Source organism: Erpetoichthys calabaricus, chromosome 4, assembly GCF_900747795.2.
Source record: "Erpetoichthys calabaricus chromosome 4, fErpCal1.3, whole genome shotgun sequence".
Taxonomy (NCBI): domain Eukaryota; kingdom Metazoa; phylum Chordata; class Cladistia; order Polypteriformes; family Polypteridae; genus Erpetoichthys; species Erpetoichthys calabaricus.
Genome location: NC_041397.2, coordinates 128,433,123 through 128,447,808, shown reverse-complemented (window position 1 = coordinate 128,447,808; position 14,686 = coordinate 128,433,123). Strand labels below are relative to the sequence as shown.

At 37.1% G+C, this 14,686-nt stretch overlaps 1 protein-coding gene across 1 annotated transcript; it reads right to left on the bottom strand.

The window, feature by feature from the left end:
- Window positions 1-14,686, bottom strand: LOC114650256 (uncharacterized protein CXorf38 homolog). The gene is made up of 7 exons (XM_028799781.2): window positions 14,192-14,686; window positions 8,938-9,072; window positions 6,986-7,108; window positions 5,041-5,190; window positions 4,708-4,878; window positions 1,962-2,133; window positions 1-117 (listed from the first exon to the last, which is right to left on the bottom strand). Exons 1-7 carry the CDS (start codon window positions 14,399-14,401, stop codon window positions 80-82), a joined length of 999 nt encoding a protein of 332 aa, XP_028655614.1. The 5' UTR covers window positions 14,402-14,686; the 3' UTR covers window positions 1-79.

Sequence of the window (14,686 nt, the reverse complement as noted above, 5' to 3'; positions counted from 1 at the left end):
TATTTAGTTATCAAGTCTTTATTTGTTAAGCACTATTAAGCAGTAACATTTGCTTATCTATATTACCTATATACAGTAACTAAACCAGCGTCTTTTTCTTTTTTTGGGGGACATATCCTGCAATACAAAAAATATTACGTTAGTAAGCAGACTCAATTGAGAATAGCCACAAATTGAAAAAAAATCACTCATTTGTAACATTTTATATTGATTTCCAGGTACTTACACTATGTACAACCAGCCTCTTCCACTGGGTAACCTAAAACCTTAAATCTACAAATTTTTCAGGTATTGTATTTTTATTTGTTTAAAACAGAATATATAATAGCACAAAGTATTCAGAATACGAAATATTCAGAAAGCCAACCTGGGACAACGTGGGGAAACACTCAACTGGAGGAGGGCAGTTTGGTGGTGTGAGGAATTGTGGAGAAGAATTGGATTGTGGAAAGAGAAACCTGTGTTTTTGTTAACTTGTGAAGGTACTGTGTATTTAGGATGAATAAACCATCTGTTATTTAAATCCGGGACTCTTAGTGTGTTCGTGTTGGGGTTTTGGGCTTGCTGATGCCCTGCTTTGTATCACACCTTAAACCTGTAATACTATTTAGTGTATACTGTGTGTCAGCAGTGGGCAGAGGTAATGGGCATTGAAAACTTGGATAGTGGGGGGAGTAAAGTATCTGTGCTGGATTATTTTGTTAACTGCTCAGTTTGGTCACAACAGAACAGTTTCAAATCATCTTAATCCAGATTTAGAGGGCCAGAACCTGTCTCATTCACACATCCACAATTATTCATACTAAGGAAGCTTAAAGCCTCCAATTAAAATAACAATGTATCTTTTGGGATGTGGGAGCAAAACCATTATATCTGGTGGAAACCTCATGTAGGCACTGGAATAAAGAACAATCTCCCCAAAGTCAGCCCTTGTAAGTGGGCATCAAACCCACAGTGCTGGATGTGCAAGACAGCCATAAAAATCACTGTGCCACTACACTCTCCTGAAATGTAAATAATTAACTTAATATAAAAACATAATCTACACAATAAACCAATATGCTTAAAAGTAATTTGCATACAATAATAAATAAAAATGAATTGAACAATAAAATAAATGAAGGAGTGGACAAAGATTTTCTCTATATAGTGACTGAAACAGTTATTTCCCTCTTTAAACATAATGATAATGCCACTAATTCTTTGATGGCTTATTCAGTGAATCTTATGAGACAATCACTTCTGTATATAACTGCTAATTCTATTTTACTCTTGTATACAAAATAAACTTTTTCATTTTCTTTGCTTACTATCACAATGGAAGGGGCGTTTTCATGGGTAGAATAAAAATGCTGGGTTACAATCCATTGCCAGGTCATACTGCCTGACCTGTGTATACTGTACTCTGGTTTTCCTTCCAAATTCCAAAGACTAGTGATAGGTTAACAGTTGTTTATAAACTGATGATCCAGTGTGGGCATGTGCATGTATGTGTGTGCTTAGAAGGCAATCTGTCCAGACTTGGTGCTTGCCATGAGAAGGCTGTGGGGTACCATGTGACCCAGAGTTGGATTATGTTAAAAAAAAATCACCATTCCAATATATTCTCATTTTTTTATTTTAAAATGTGTAAACCAATCCTTTATTCTCAATAAGGTTTATTTAACTATTGATTAGTATTTCTTCATCAATTAAACAGTGGAATTTTGGAACTGCTGCGGTGGGTTGGCACCCTGCCCGGGATTGGTTCCTGCCATGTGCCCTGTGTTGGCTGGGATTGGCTCCAAACCCCCATGACCCTGTGTTCGGATTCAGTGGGTTGGAAAATGGATGGATGTATTTTGGAACTGTTCCATTCCAGATTTTGTAACATGTTAAGGCTTACACTGCTTCTTTTACAGAATGTGATGACATTTTGTAAATAGGCAAAAAAATGCTTATTGTTTTAAGATTCTCCATACCTTCCTCTTTGTCATGCTCTTCTTCTTGTTTGTACCTCTTGGATTCTTGGTTAGTTAGCAAATCTGCAGGTAAGTAAAGGTTGTCAACTTGCAACAGCTGATTATGAAACTGTTCTTTCAAGTCCTTGTTTGCTTCTATAAAGCCTCTCAGCTTTTGAAGTTCTTGAAGTTGCTGTTGAGTATAGAGTATTGTTACAACATGAACATTTTGCATGCAAGCAATTATATTTTCTACAAAGAGTTTACATTCATTCCAGTAGTAGTTTTCTTACAGCAATGTTTATTAAAATATGTGAATCTATTTATTCTACTATAACAATGATTATTTAGAAATGGAGAACATTCTAGACAGTTTCAACCTTCTCAGGAGTATGAGACTGCAGTATGCACTGACCAAAGTCAGAGCATACCCAAGAAGTACTGAAAAACAAAAAGCTACACTCAGCGATCTACAGACCCCTATCAACATGGTAAACTGTATGGTTTATGACTCTAGGAACATAGAAAAGAATAAAAATAATGCATACAGAAAAAGAAATGTGTACCATGGAAAGAAACAGTTCAGGCAATATCAGTGAAGTTATTCTGCATTAAAAAATTATCTTACGCTGGATTTTTCAGAATATTTATTAGAATACAGAAAAGTCTACTTGTCTATGATGGAAAAATTAAAAAATGTAAATACTGGGTACACTCCATGTAGATTAAGTATGAATGCAAAATCAGTAGCACATTTTAATGATTACAAGCTGAAAGACAATGTTCCCAATAGGTCTTAAAATGCTGGTTGTAACTGAAAGGGTGACCACAGCAAAAGTAATTTGACTGGAGAACCTTGTTTATTTATTGGGCAAAAATAATACAAAGAATAAATAAACCACATCCAATCATGGCCTAAACTTAGTAAAAAGGAAAAATAAAAAATACATACTGTATGTTTAAGTCTATGTTATGTCTATTTTTCAAAAAACACACATCAAAACTTCACAAAGGTATGTGGCTGAATCGTGAACTGTGATGGACATGGACAAATTTTTTGATACCCCTCCACAAAAAAAGAAGATCCCACAATTTTTTCTGAAATAACTGACAAAAGTAATTGGCAGTCATCGTTTTTTTTCCATATTTACCAAAATTCAGAGTCTGAGTTAGAGTTTTGATTCAACAGAATATTTCAAATAATAACAGAAATGAAAATGACATGGAGAAAAATGATGGGGCCCTTAACCTAATATTTTGTTGCAAAAATTGTAGAGGCAATCACTGCAAACAAGCTATTCCTGTAGCTCTCACTGAGACTTCTGCACCTGTCAACAGGAAGTTTGGCCCACTCTTCTTGAGCAAGCTGCACCTGCTGTGTCAGGTTTGAATTGTGTGTTCTCTAGACTGCATGTTTTAGTTTTTTTTTTCCATATATGTCTGATGGCATTAAAATCAGGGTTCCTAGAAGGGCCGCTTCAGAACAGACCAATAGTTTGATCTTAGTCATTCTTAGGTGCCTTTAGCTGTGTGTTTTGGGTCATTATATTGTTGGATGATCAGTCACCTGTGACTGAAACAGAACTTTCCAACACTGGGCAGTATGTTTCACTCCAGAATGTCTTAATAGTCTTGAGATTTCATTGTGACCCACACAGACTCAAGGCACTCCGTGCCAGATGCAATAAAACAGTCCCAAAACAAAACCAAGCCTCCTCTTCTATGTTTCACAGTAGGTGTGGCATTTGAAAAAATTACTCTTATCTAATTATTTATGATCTTTTCTAGGGGTACCAACAAGTGTGTCCAGGACATTTTAAAATATTTTTGTAGAATAAAAAATATTTTTCTCTTTTCACACTTGCTTTGCTTTACTCAATGACATATCAAAAGGCATGCAGGTATGCATGGAACAATTACTTTTCATTTAATCACTTTCAGGGGGCATACAGCACTTTTTCAATGAGTTGTAAGGGTGCTTACACATTTGTCCACAACTTTTAAGAGCATAATAATTGTGCCTCCAGTGCTAAGCATCAGATATGACACAAATGCAACACTGTGAATCTCCTTGAGAATATGATCACTAACAAGAAAAATGACTGCGGTATCAGGATTGTTAAATAGTAACACTTCAAAATATGTAAGACACTTGGAAAATAATCTTCCAGTGGGGCAATGATCAAAAATATAGAGAAAAAGTCACACTGGAGCAGCATGAAAGTAAAACCATCAGTCCACTGGAGTAAACTAATCCAAAGCCTAAACTTTGAGCCAATCAGGAATTGCAGATGTCTAGGTCATATGCTGGTATGTTCAGATGGTCAAAACTGGCCAAATCAAGTCAAATCCCAAAACATAAAATAGTGCAATTCTAATTTCTCAGTCTATAATAATTTAATACTTTTGTTTTTACATCGACAGTATATCACATTTTTATGTTAACCAATGGAAAAAACAATTATATTAAGATCCAATAACTCAACACAATAAAATTCAGAACCACCCAGGGATGGCAGCATATACTTTTCATTGCTGTGGCATATAGGTATTTTAATTATAATGCTGGGGGTATGGAATTATACTTATGTAATGCTCTTTCATCTGGAAATTATCATCCACTCTGTATGTGGTCTCAGAGTATGTGGTTTATTGTGTATTAAACCATTCATTGTTTTGTAAAACTCTTTGTGACAGTGAAAAATAAAACCTACAATGACAATTCAAATTTTTTTATAGATTGTTGAATTGTGAGAAAGTTTTTTACCTGTGCATTGGCAGAACTGTCTTCTTGAGCCTTTAAGTACAGTTCCCGTAAACTCTCTTGCAAGATCTCTGCTTCCACTGTAGAGATAACTTCTGGGTCTACAAACTGGCTTTCATCTCCATCAACATAGTCCTGGCCAGGAATATGAACAACCCAGTCTACTGACAACAGCTATGACACACAACAGAAAGTAATAAATATTACATGGCTTGATTTTTCATTTTTGTTATGGTTATAACAAATGCCTTACAAACCCCAGTACTTCATTACAGTGACACTAGTTTAATAATACACATGTGTATGTGACCAGCAAAACCTCTATCATTAAGTTACCTCCCTCATTTCCTGACCAGCAGATGTCACCTCTGGCACATGTTTCAGTTCTTGAATTAGTTCCTCCAATTTCCTTTCATATTGTACAATCCACTGTGGGGTCACTCTCATCTCACAAGAATGCATTAGTTCATTGCGACTTTTTATTACCTGCAGGTAGGAAGTAGGGGAAGGTAGGACAGTAAGTTTCAAATAAGTTCTCATCTTTGGTTGTTCTTTGACAACAGTGCGTAAGTGACTCCTTAGACCGGAGTGTGACGATGCGGGTTCGCTCCATGCTCCCATCGGCTGTTAGGGAGCCCTTGAACCCTACACCGTCGATAGTTATAACCGAGATGAGCTAGACAGTGAGGCAACAACACAGCAAGGGGATGATGTAAAAGTGCAAAAGTGCTTTTATTAAAAGAAATCAAAACAAAGTCCACAAAGTGCAGTGCTTTCAAAGACAGAGTCCTTAAATAATCCATTAAAAAAACGACAAGGTTAAAATGTTGCTGGAAACAGTTCTTTAAAACAAATAAAAGCCCAGTGCTTCTTTTACATTAGAGTCTCACCTGCTTCTCCCGTTAGGGCCCTGCAACAGGCGAGATGCTCTCTCTCCCTGCAGCTGTCCGTCTATCTATTTCACAGGTCTGGAGGCCTCCCGATCCTGGCTTCGGTCGCGCTCTCATCCCAGGCCTGAGACTTGGAGTCCTTGCCAACCAGGATGCTCACGACAAGAACTTCTCCTCCAAGCCTCCCAACTCCTGTTGCCATCCTGGCCTTACGCAGACAGTCTTTCTTCTTCATTGGTCACTCCCGCTACATGCTCACTCAGCGAGAGTGACCATTATTACAACTCCCGGGTGTCGGCCTTACACCCAGGCTTCCCTTCAGCTGCCTGCGAGCATTCACTCTCTCTCTCTCTCTCTCTTCTCGTGCTCCTCTCATGCTCCTTGCTCTCCAGCAACCTCCGTCTTTTGTTCTCTTTTGTCCCTTTTTCTTTCCTATCCTCTCCTAGCCGGCTCGCGCTTCTATTTATGCCAAGAGGACATAGCAGCTGCAGCACATTAGCAGCCCTAGGAACAATCACGGATGTGGGCAGTCTCTCACCTGTGCACTTAGGTGAGAAACACCCACACCGCAGATCATCCAGAGACCAGCTTTAGCCACAACCACCACGCCCCCCTCGCTAAGCCGCAAGCGCGGTGATTATTTATTTAAAAACTGTCCTTTGCTGAGAGAGCTGTGGACCCGCTATACCACACTGAGGTACCATGACATATACCTACTGAGTTCTGAACCTTTGAAAAAACATTTTAGCAAGCAAAAAGTAAATGGTCTCCTTTCTTCTCAACAGCAGTGGATAATGAATACACTATGTCCAATTTGTCTAGGATTATTTTGATTAGTTTAAAAGTGGCATTTTTAAAGCTCTTTCAAGACAATTGATATTCATTTTATATGCCTCAGCCAGTGTCACAATAGTCTAAGTAAGAATTACGGCTTCAGAAAAGTGCTTCCTGCTGTCTGCATCTTTGTCTTAATTCTCTGCTCTGTGTTGCCAGTTGTCACATGATCTTAAATATCAAGGTTTATCTTAAAATTACAATTTAAATCACCTCTATTACCTTTATGCAGTAACTAAAAAAGAAAAAAAAACTTTTTAAAAAACTCAAGATTATTTGATTCACACATTTTCATTCCCTTACCATCCACTTTAATCCTTACCACAAAAAGTAGGTATTGCATAAGAAATAATTAAGTTGAACCCAGTGGGACTGCAAGTCTCTAATTTCTTTTGTAATCAGAAATATATTTTAAAAATTAATAAGTGTTATCTTATTTTTTAGTGTTAAACATGGGGCTAATTTTACTGATTTTCAATATGTTATCTGAATACAGATTTGAAAATTGTATTTACAAAGTAAGTCATGTAATTCAATAGCCAAGGCAGTCAGATTACCTCTCTAACTTTTTGCCGATTGATGAAGTTAAAGCGATCACAGAAGTTAATGAGGTTCAGCAAAGCAGCAGCATCACACTTCTCTGGCCCAGGTATATCCAACTGCCCACGGGGCATGTATGCCTGTCAAAACAAGAGTTCAGTAGTGAAGTTACAAATAGTATAAACTGCAGCATTTGATTAAATAGAAAAAATCAGACATTCTACTTCTTCCAGTAAAACATTATACAAAGTATGAGGTGATATAAACATTCAATTCTGTAAAGAAACTACACCTGAATGCAAACACATTTGTTCATTAATATGCAATGCTAAATCAGTAATGTTATTTTTGCAATGCCAAATACTTATCTACCGTGCAATGCATTTTCACATTTGCCAGTTTTCATTTCTGTATTATTTTTATCTTAAATACTCTTCTACCATTACATTTATTACATTTAAAATAAAGCCGAAGGCAAGTGGGTAGGTAATAAGTAACAAGAAGCTATTCTGCTTTTCTTGAGTTAAAGTTACTTAAAAAAACAGCCATTTTCAGGAAAATTGCTTCCTGTAACAAAACAATTACAAAGTTGATAACAGTCCCACAAGAAATTAGTCTATTATCAGTGTACCATAATACACAAACAGGATATTTGTTCTGATTTATTTATATGGTTCAGTACCATTTTGTATATGTGTGTGTGTTTAATTTTATTCTAATTTGCTTGAACCTCACTTGCACAACCATGGAATTTTACCAAATCTGTTTTATTTAGTTTTCTGATTAATTCCATGAAAATATGCTGGCACATTTTGTGTACTAGTGGCTAAAGAGAGGGTAGTCAACCATTGATTTGCCGTTGTAACCTGTGGCTCATTCTTTTCTTTGCTAAGGTCAAACCATGAGATTGCACAGTTAGAAGCGTGAATGTGTAGCTACATATTTAGAGGCACACAGTGCTAAACAGGGTAACATTTTCTTTTACCTTTACTTGTTAAACAATAAATGAGTGGAATTTTTCATAACATTGGTGAAAAAACTGGTAGGAACAGATTTTACCCAGGTTCAGTTTATGGTGTCTTGAGCATGGGAAAGGTGCCATACAAATAAGATGTATTATACAAATAAATGTATTATTATTTATTATTATTACCTGTACAAGTGAGCATAGGTTATGCTAATCCAGCATGCATTCACTGCCATAGTATATGGTATGCATGTTTGCAAGAGTATGATCATTTAAATAATTTAACAGGATTATTTTTCCTTAATCCCCTTTGTACACTCATTAGAAAGTGGCTTAGGTCTATAGGGTCAGTATTACCACATGTACAGAGTACAATGACATTTTTACTTGCATGTGCTAATCAAAATGCAGCATGTTGCCATTCTCCAGTGCCATGAATAGTAAGCATAACTACTGTATACTACCTTAAAATTTCTGTCTGCCTTATCTGAAAAATCTCAGAACAATATGCTGTGTGCCTGTACCTGCTGACTGGCTACAATAAAACTGTAAGGGAAGCTTGTTAACTCGTACTTGATTTTGAAATATGAATGGACTTTTTAAAGACTTTTTTTACTATCAAATTTACATCCTAAATAAACAAACTAATTATTTTAAAATTTGTTTTGTATTGTGTACACATATAAATTCCTTTCAAAAAAGATGAAATTATAAAATTCACCTTTAATTTGAAATGGTTTAACTTTTTTTCTGTTGTGGTGTCTCTTCATTGAGCTCAGTAGCCTCACTTGCCCTGCTGGTCCCAGCTACATCTAAGTTGTTGCTTTTGCCTGATTTCTGACATGACTCCACCAATGTTTCACGATATTAATCTGAGTATGTCAATTAACTTGGCAATGTCCCAATTGTAGAAATTTACAAGAATGTGTGATTGGTTAAGTTGTTTGAGGCAAAACAGTGCAAGCAAAATACAGAAACATAATGAAACTGTAATGCTGTTACCTTGGCCATCTCCCAGTATTCAGTGGACCACAACCATGGCCTACAGTTTCCCCAATGCACACATGCATCTCTGCTGGTGTGGTGCTTGAGGATCTCCTCCTTCCATGTCTTGCACTGTTCACAGAGGTCATAAAACTACAAAAATGATGCAGACATGTTATTGAATTGTGAGTTTCAGTACATGGTGGCTCATATACCGCTGCACAGAAGTGAGGTTATCAAAAGTACAATTCTAACTTGAAAAAGGCAGTAAAATTAAGTGATTCACTAAAGTATTATTATTACAATAAAGAATAATAAATAAAATTAAGACATAAGTAAATAACAAAAACACTGCAAGACCTCTCCAGATAAAAAAAAGTTATAATGGTGGATTTTAACATATTTGGGGGTGTAGTGGGCTGTTCCTGTTTCTTTTTTTAACTAAATATTGGAGTTTTTTTAATTTACCTTTATTATTTATATTGGAGAATTGAGGCTTGGAGGAAGCATATTTCTGCCTCCACCTCTCTTTACTCAGTTTCTTTTCACTATGGTCTGGTGTTTCTCTTTCAGCAGGTTCTGTTGGACAGATTAAATCACTAAACATATCTGTTTAGCTTATGCTTTCACTTTTTCAGAATACTGTATCAATCTCCAGGGTGTTATGGGCTGATGACATTTCTACTTTCTTCTAAATAGTTCAGTTAATCAATGAGTTTTGTATTTTTTTTGTTTTATAACAGTTCTTTACTTTTTGTTACTTTATAACATAATCAAAATGGGTGGTACTGTATATTTTTTATTCTTAAAGATTTTCAGAAGAATCAAAAAATTATAGACTTAAGCCTCAGCCACACTATACCATTTACATAATGTTATGTGCAGTTTCTTCCACAACTGCTGCACCTAGTTTCCATGCGCATGATCACTTGTCACAATAAAATCAAACATTTTTGAATCTGTCACAAGTCATTGGAGTGGATTTCTGTGTGGACTCCAATCAGTTTCTAGATAAACATCTCAAGGATAATTAGAGCAAACAGGATGCACCCCACCACAATTTTAAGTGACACAGCAAGAATTTGAGTAGAGTACTTAGAAAATGAGAGATTTCAGTTTTTTATTCTTAATAAATTTGCAAACATTGCTGTAAACTTTGTAATTATAGGCTATTCAGTACAGGTTGATGGGCAAAAGTGGCAAACATTATCTCTTTCTAATTAAACCTACAACACCTTCAAGTCTGCACAGAAAGTGAAGGGGTCTGAATAGTTTATGACTCTACTGTTTCTGAGGAAGATCAGAGCTATAGACATTCTTGTTGTAAAGATTATAAAGATGCTCGGAGGTAAATAATTTGTGGAGGGGAGACAGGACAGACAATTACTTGGCAGAAAAGAACTCAGGTGTCGGAATAAATGAAAGTGTATGTGAAGAAACAAACTATGAAAACTGGAAAATAAGCAATTTAACAAACAAGAAGAGACCATTCATTCCATCAGACTCATTTGTTTAGCTAATAACTAAGTTATACCAATATATCATCCAGATACTTCTAGAAGGTTTCCAAGATTTTTGCTTCAATTTGGTGGCTCAATAGTTTGTTACAAATTCTCTCAGCTCTTTGAGTTGTGCTCTCTGGCTTCAGTCCTAAATGTACTTCCTCTTAACTTCATGAATGTGTATATATATTCCTTTGTATAATGAAGTTTGTTAAAATCATCATTTCACTTCCTAAAAAAAACCTAAAAAGTGTATTTTAATACCTTCTTGTTTATCTTGGATTAGTGTAAACATGTTAATACTACTTTTTCCACATAGTGTTACTACGGGTTAAAGAAATGGAGTCAAACAAAGTTTCTGAAATCCCTGTACTATAGCACTGCTTGCTGCTTTAAAGACAGATCTGTCCCATTTTGCATGGTACGTTTCTGGCTCTTTTGTTGGAACCCTGAATAGTGAAGAAATGCTATCAGGCATATTTTGACCATGCCATAAATCATATTTTCTTAACAGTTGAACCTTCATGCATCGTACTTTATAATAATGGCATTCAGACCACATCTGTCAGAGACATTAATATTTAGACACAGCTGCAGTTATTTAAAGAGTTTCTGTAAAGAGCAAAATTTCCCCATGGAGACAAATAAAGTCCTGTCTGTCTGTCTGTATTAAAATCACCAACATGTTTGTTGTGCAGTGGATCAGTGTTTCGTAGCCTCTTTAATGTTAAACCTGAGCGTTACTCGGGCTGCAAAAATTGTGCTAAAAGCCTTAGCCCCGAGGGTCACTCGGGCAACTGTACAGATGCATCTTGAATAAGCGTTATAACCGAGAATCACTCGGGCTGTAAAAGTGCTGTCAGTGCTACCATTCCTTGGAGAAATTATGTCTCAGTGTAGGTTTGCACTAATTATGAAATCTTTGCACTTTACCAACAATGAAGACTTTGATGAGAATACCTATCCAGCACCCAAAGTGAAGAAAATCTGGGAGATAAACCAGGAGATTGTAGTAAACTTTTGGAGCATTTACATTCTGGACCATGATGTCCGCATCGATGAAAATCTCATAGCTTATAAGGGCAGACTGTCATGGATACAGTACATCATGTCAAACAGAGCACAATTTGGCATAAAGCTTTATGAGCTTTGTGAATCTAAAACAGGATACATTTGGAATTTGGTTCTGTATGCAAGGAAAGGGACAATGTTTGATCCGAAATACAATCAGTATGGCATTGCTACAACATTGGTGCTGACTTTGATAGATGCTCTGCCGGATCAAGGTTACTGTGTAACCATGGGCAATTTTTATACTTCGTCAGAGCTATTTGACATCTTGTTGCAAAGAAAGACTGATGCATATGGAACAGTGCGTCCTAACCATCGTGGCATTACAGAAGACTTTGGCAGAGCTAAATTAGAGCAAGGAGTGCTAGTAGCTTGGCAAAAGGAAATGGAAGGACAAGAAAGATGTTTGTCTTCTTAGCACTGTACATAATGCAGCTACAGTCACTGTACAGGCAAAAGGCAACAAGCAGGTTACCGAAGCCTTGTGTGGTTGACTACATTAGCACAATGGGTGGCAACAAAAGAAACACTACAAAAAGATATTTCATCCTCAGGTGGAACAGTGCATTTGGAATTCATTCGTGTTATACAAACAAAAAGCTGGCAAAATTGTATCTCATGCAAACTTTACATGCCAGCTTGTAGAACAAATCATTGCTGTCCACACTACCACTAAAGAAGCGGTTGACCCAGCACATCGCGGATCAACCAAGAGTGTCTTATTGGTAGACATTTTATTGATTATATCTCTCCAACACAAAAAAACAGAATCCAACTCATACCTGTGCAGTGTGCTGCTCAAAAACTGATAGATCTGGAAACAACATCCAAATAAGAAACATGCTATTATTGTCCCGACTGTGATGTTGGATTGGGTCTTTCACTGTGCTTTATGATTTACCACACAAAGGACTCATTCTGAGATTATATACTGTTTTGGCATCATTAGTAATATTATTATTATTACTATGAGGGGGAGTCAAGCTGAAATTAGAAAATGGGATTTATTAGAAAATGGAACAAATCTTAACAAAACTTATAATGTCATTTCTCAATGTAGTATCCTCCCATCTCAATTCACTTGTGCCACCTTACTGGAAGTGTCTGGATTCCAGCAGAATAAAAGGTTTTGTCTTGTCCTTGCAACTACTCGTGCACCCTAGTTATTGTTGAACACTATATGCCGAGGGGTACTACAGTCACTAGTGCAAGTTACTGTGACTTGCTGGAGACCAATGTGAAGCCTGCTATTTGATCAAAGCGGCCGAGACTGCTGTCTCAGGGAGTCCTTTTGCTGCAAGACCATGCCGGCCCACACATTGCTAAGAACACCGAGGCTTGTCTGGAGAAACTGAAGTTTGAGGTATTGCCACATCCTCCTTATTCACCTGATTTGGCACCATGCGATTTCTACCTTTTTGTGCCGAGGACAAGACAAAACCTTTTATTCTGCTGGAATCCAGGCACTTCCAGGCAGGTGGTGCAAGTGCATTGAGAAGGGTGGAGACTACACTGAGAAATTACACTATCAGTTTTGTTAAGGTTTGTTGCGCTTTTTAATAAATCACATTTTCTAACTTTAGCTTGACTTTCTCTCATATTTTTATTATTATTGTTTATTTCATATTATTATTTTTATTCATCATCACTATCATTATTATACTTTTGAGATTTCATAAAAATATAATTTTTGTGGTAAAATGCAACACTAAGGTTAATGTATTTTCTTTTAAGGCCCCCTAAGCCAAAACAAAGGTCCTTACAGCCCCCTTTCCCTCCCAATAAATTAAAGGAAAAAAATACAATAAAGTGGCTTTCTGGTTAAAGGTTCTGGGCTGGTAATTCGAAGATTGCCAGTTGAAATCCTGGCAGTGACAGAATGAATGCTACACGGTTGGGCACTTGAGCAAATAGCTGACACTATTCTCAGACCCCAACCCCCCCCCCCCACACACACACAAACTCAGTGTGTGTCTCTGGAGAGCAAGTTGGGGTATGTGAAAAATGACAAATTCATAATACTGTATAAGAAATTGTATATGGTGAATAAAGGACTATAAATCACTAAAAACTCTTTGTGAAAGGCTATCAGCCTTGGATACCTGCTGGTATAAAACTAGCCCTGTCTGAACAGGTCTTTAAATACACTGATTCACTTTTCTACTGAGAAAAGCTCTACTTTTACTGAACTGAAAAACTAAAGGGCTCTTTCCTCCTCTAAAAGGGCAGTGAACCACTGAGAGGAAAAGATGGGCCACTAATAGGAAATGAGATTAAAGGATTGCTTGTTCAAGTCTTCCAGGAACCTTAGGTTCTCATACACCTCAAGAATATGACTTTCAGCTCCAAGAATTTTCGAATCAAACAACTTATTCTGGACCACAGTTTGAGAAGCACTGCAGTAGATGATTATTCTGACGGTATGCCGCTCACTCGCGTTCTCTCCAGGCTCACCAACTTTGCAAGGAAGCAGGCTGACAACATGATGTTAAGAAACTCTATTTTTATATTCAGAATTCGTTTTCTTTTCTTTCGCTGATAGTTCCTTTATAATTAACATTACCTAACGAACTAATTCAAAGAATACATGATGAGCAGCCTTGCAAGCCAGACTGCTGATAGCTCGGGAAGCGTCTTGGACGTCGGACAACGCGAGATTTCAGAGGGTCTAGTCTCGCTGTAACGTGGCTGTGCCTCACCTGATTGCCGCGGGGTTTGCACCCCTGTCGACACTGTATGCCTTTTCGAAGCTGTGGATTTTTTCGAGAGAGCGTCTGGTGAAAATCCCTCATCTCGTTTTTTACGAATCCCTGGAGCCCATCACGTAGCTTCACGAGACAATAGCCCGCTTTTAACCAGTTTTTGTAGCCGATGTCATTGAGGCGGACGCTCAGCTCTGCAAACACCATAGTGTCAAAAAAGAAACACAAATCAAAAGAGGGGAATCACATTGCCCACAGCGTCTTCTTTGTTTGGCGGTTTACTTTCCGAGTGATGTTCGGCTGGTCCTTCACTTCCGGTATTTTTAAAAATGAAAACAAAAATAAAAAGGGTGCTGATGTCACACGTGGGCGTGGCTCTGGTCTTCATGTCGCAAATTGATTTTCTGGGGATTTGTTAGGGATGCTTTGTTAGTACGAGATGCAGATAACTGCAATGTAAGAAACAGTACAATTTACATACTTAGTGACAGT

Coding starts and splice junctions, on each gene's coding strand:
- LOC114650256 (XM_028799781.2), bottom strand. CDS start 14,401: ATGGTGTTTGCAGAGCTGAGCGTCCGCCTCAATGACATCGGCTACAAA. Junction 9,073..14,191: donor GCAAACCCCGCGGCAATCAG/GTGAGGCACAGC, acceptor TCATTTTTGTAG/TTTTATGACCTCTGTGAACA. Junction 4,879..5,040: donor CTGGTCAGGAAATGAGGGAG/GTAACTTAATGA, acceptor TGTGTGTCATAG/CTGTTGTCAGTAGACTGGGT.